Source organism: Nestor notabilis, unplaced genomic scaffold, assembly GCF_000696875.1.
Source record: "Nestor notabilis isolate BGI_N333 unplaced genomic scaffold, ASM69687v1 scaffold1623, whole genome shotgun sequence".
Lineage (NCBI taxonomy): Eukaryota > Metazoa > Chordata > Aves > Psittaciformes > Psittacidae > Nestor > Nestor notabilis.
The window spans coordinates 25,470-27,928 of NW_009921316.1; the positions used below are offsets into that span (position 1 = coordinate 25,470).

General features: G+C 37.1%; 1 protein-coding gene across 1 annotated transcript in view; it reads right to left on the reverse strand.

Annotated features, from left to right (window-relative positions):
• Nucleotides 1-2,459, reverse strand: part of LOC104403057 (mucin-5B) — a gene marked incomplete at its 3' end in the record, with an annotated part of 33,482 nt that overhangs the window by 24,917 nt on the left and 6,106 nt on the right. Inside the window, exons 5-6 of the mRNA XM_010011090.1 lie at nucleotides 1,451-1,584; nucleotides 793-1,023 (exon numbers count right to left, since the gene is read on the reverse strand). Of these exons, the coding sequence (XP_010009392.1) occupies nucleotides 793-1,023; nucleotides 1,451-1,584 (365 nt within the window). The remainder of the gene's footprint in view (nucleotides 1-792; nucleotides 1,024-1,450; nucleotides 1,585-2,459) is intronic.

Below are 2,459 nucleotides of genomic sequence, written 5' to 3' on the forward strand. Positions count from 1 at the left end.
AAGACAAAATGAAAAATGGCATATGTTAATGGTGTATTTATAAGAGCTCTCAAATCAATGTGTCACTCCCCAACTCTTTCTTCCTCCTTTACCCCATACCTTGTTTTTAAAAATTTCCAGATGTGTCATGCTTGTTTAACCTCTAAAGGAATTTTTTATGGTTACTTTTACTTCATCTTTGGATAAAACAGTACTCCTGGGAAATATGAGTTATTTCACATTATTTTACTTGCTCAGGATTAGCTGGGCTGAAGTCATGATACAAGCAAAGGACACTGGAATAATTTATGGAGTAATAATAGTTCATTTTTGCCTGAAGCATAAGTCATTCTGGCATTAATTTTCTACCCCAATTTACACCAGCAGTTTGGAAGAACTACCTGTAGCCTTCCCTCTGGATTTACAGTGATTTTCTGCTCAATAGCTGCAATTACTGAATATGAAAGCACAGGAGAAGCTAAGGACAAACACATTAGACTTCTCAGTGACTTCGGACTAGATGTCAACATTTAAAAGAAGGTTATTCATGAGTTAACTGTGCATAGAAAAATTCAAAAAATTACTCGAAAAAATGTAGCCATAAGGACAAGGGGGACAATATTAAGATATAGTTCTAGTTTCGGGAGCAAAATGAAGCTAAATTTGTAGAAGCTTTTCTATTAACAATGTCTCTGTGAAAGTACTTCTACAGATTGATTCACAGTAGTTAATATAGCTCCTAGCTTTGCTCTGCTGGGATCAGAATACATGTGTATACGTCTAACCTGAAAGAAATCTCCAGAGCAGCAGTTACTTACAGCAAAGTTCTTTGGTTCTCCATTCCCCAGGGTCACCCTTCCTGAGGACACAATCTCGAGAGTACTGGTTTAAAGTGCTGCATATGCAGCTGGAAACCAAATCAAAGTGAGAAGAATTAACTGCACAGTGGCACATATCCTCAGTGCAGGTCTCTACGTAGTCATCAAAAGCAACAACTTTGGGGCAGTTTCCAAAATGAGACATAAGCTTCTTGCATCTTTTTCTCTGTAAAATGAAAAGAAGGAAAAGAAAAACAATACTTGACATTTACCAACTTTCAGGTTCGTGGATGTGCATCCCAGTTTTTGATGACACAATTCCAGGGTCACAGGATAATTCAGACTGGATGGGATCTCAGGAAACTATACAGTCTAGCTTAGCCATGACTTCCTTTTTCTTAGACTGGAATCTGTCATTCAACTGTGCATTTTCCCACTATCTATTTCCTTACATCTATATTCTATATATTTCCTTATATTCTATTATAATAGGATATTCTTTCTGCTATAAGATCAACATTTTGTTCAGATTCATGGCTAGACTGCTGAAAAGTTCAGGTCAGTGCATACTCTGTAACTAACACTTGTTTCAACACAGTCCCTTCAGGGCTGTAGTTCAGGAGCATTTATACTTCTTGGCCACACATACTTACATATTTGCTGCATCTATCATCTTCCCTCTTAGGATGTCTTCCAGTGCGGTCATCTGGACTCACATCAGCACACTTTCCTGATGGATCCTCTACTTTGTGGAAGTTCCCAAACTGCCTTGGATGCATTTTATATCCTGCAAAATCCCCAAATTTATCTGAGTATCTGCCTGCAATTTTTTAGATCACTTAATGGGCTATAAAAATGCTCTTAGTCTTTGGGCTCTAAGGCAGTATGCCTTAGAGTCAAATGCCCAAATTTAACCACAGCATCCATATTATAGAAGATGACAACTTGGTATGACTTCTGTTGAGCTAGAGCCAGGAATCTGGCACACTTGTATCAAGGCCTGCTATCAGCCTGGGCATTTATAATCAATCACATGAGACTCTTGGCCTTTCTGTTGTACATCACTTCCAAATACTTGTATTCATTATGGGTGTATTTGATCTTACAGAGTTTTGTATTTCCATGTGTAATGATCATATGTTTTAGTTTGCCTAGTACAGCTTTAGGTGCAAATGTTTGTAATCATCTGGAAACCTGTATTTACAGGCTAGAAAAGATGGGAAGTGGGATCAGGAGGAAGACAGGCACATAATACATGTATGTGACCATTACACTAGCTTGAGAGGTGCATTTTCCCAAAGCATTACCAGAAACTTAATCCTGGATGTAGGAAATATTTCTAACAAAGTTTTAAATTTATATATTTTTATGGAGAGTATGCACAAATTGCTATTCTTTGATTTTTTTTTTTTTTTTTTTTTTTAAGGTTTAGTAGACAGATTCTGACCAAGTCTATGCTCCTATACTGGATCAGTCCCTTAACTAAGTACAGGCCTGAGAGAATGACTTCCACAAAAGTATTGTTTTCAGGTACTTTACCACTAGCTTTTCTGGAAACAGAAACCCTTGGAGTCATGTAGTTTGCCAAGGATCTCAACTTACATTAAAGAATACAAAGAATAAAGTTCCAAGAAGAATTGCTCCATGGAGAAATCAGATTTT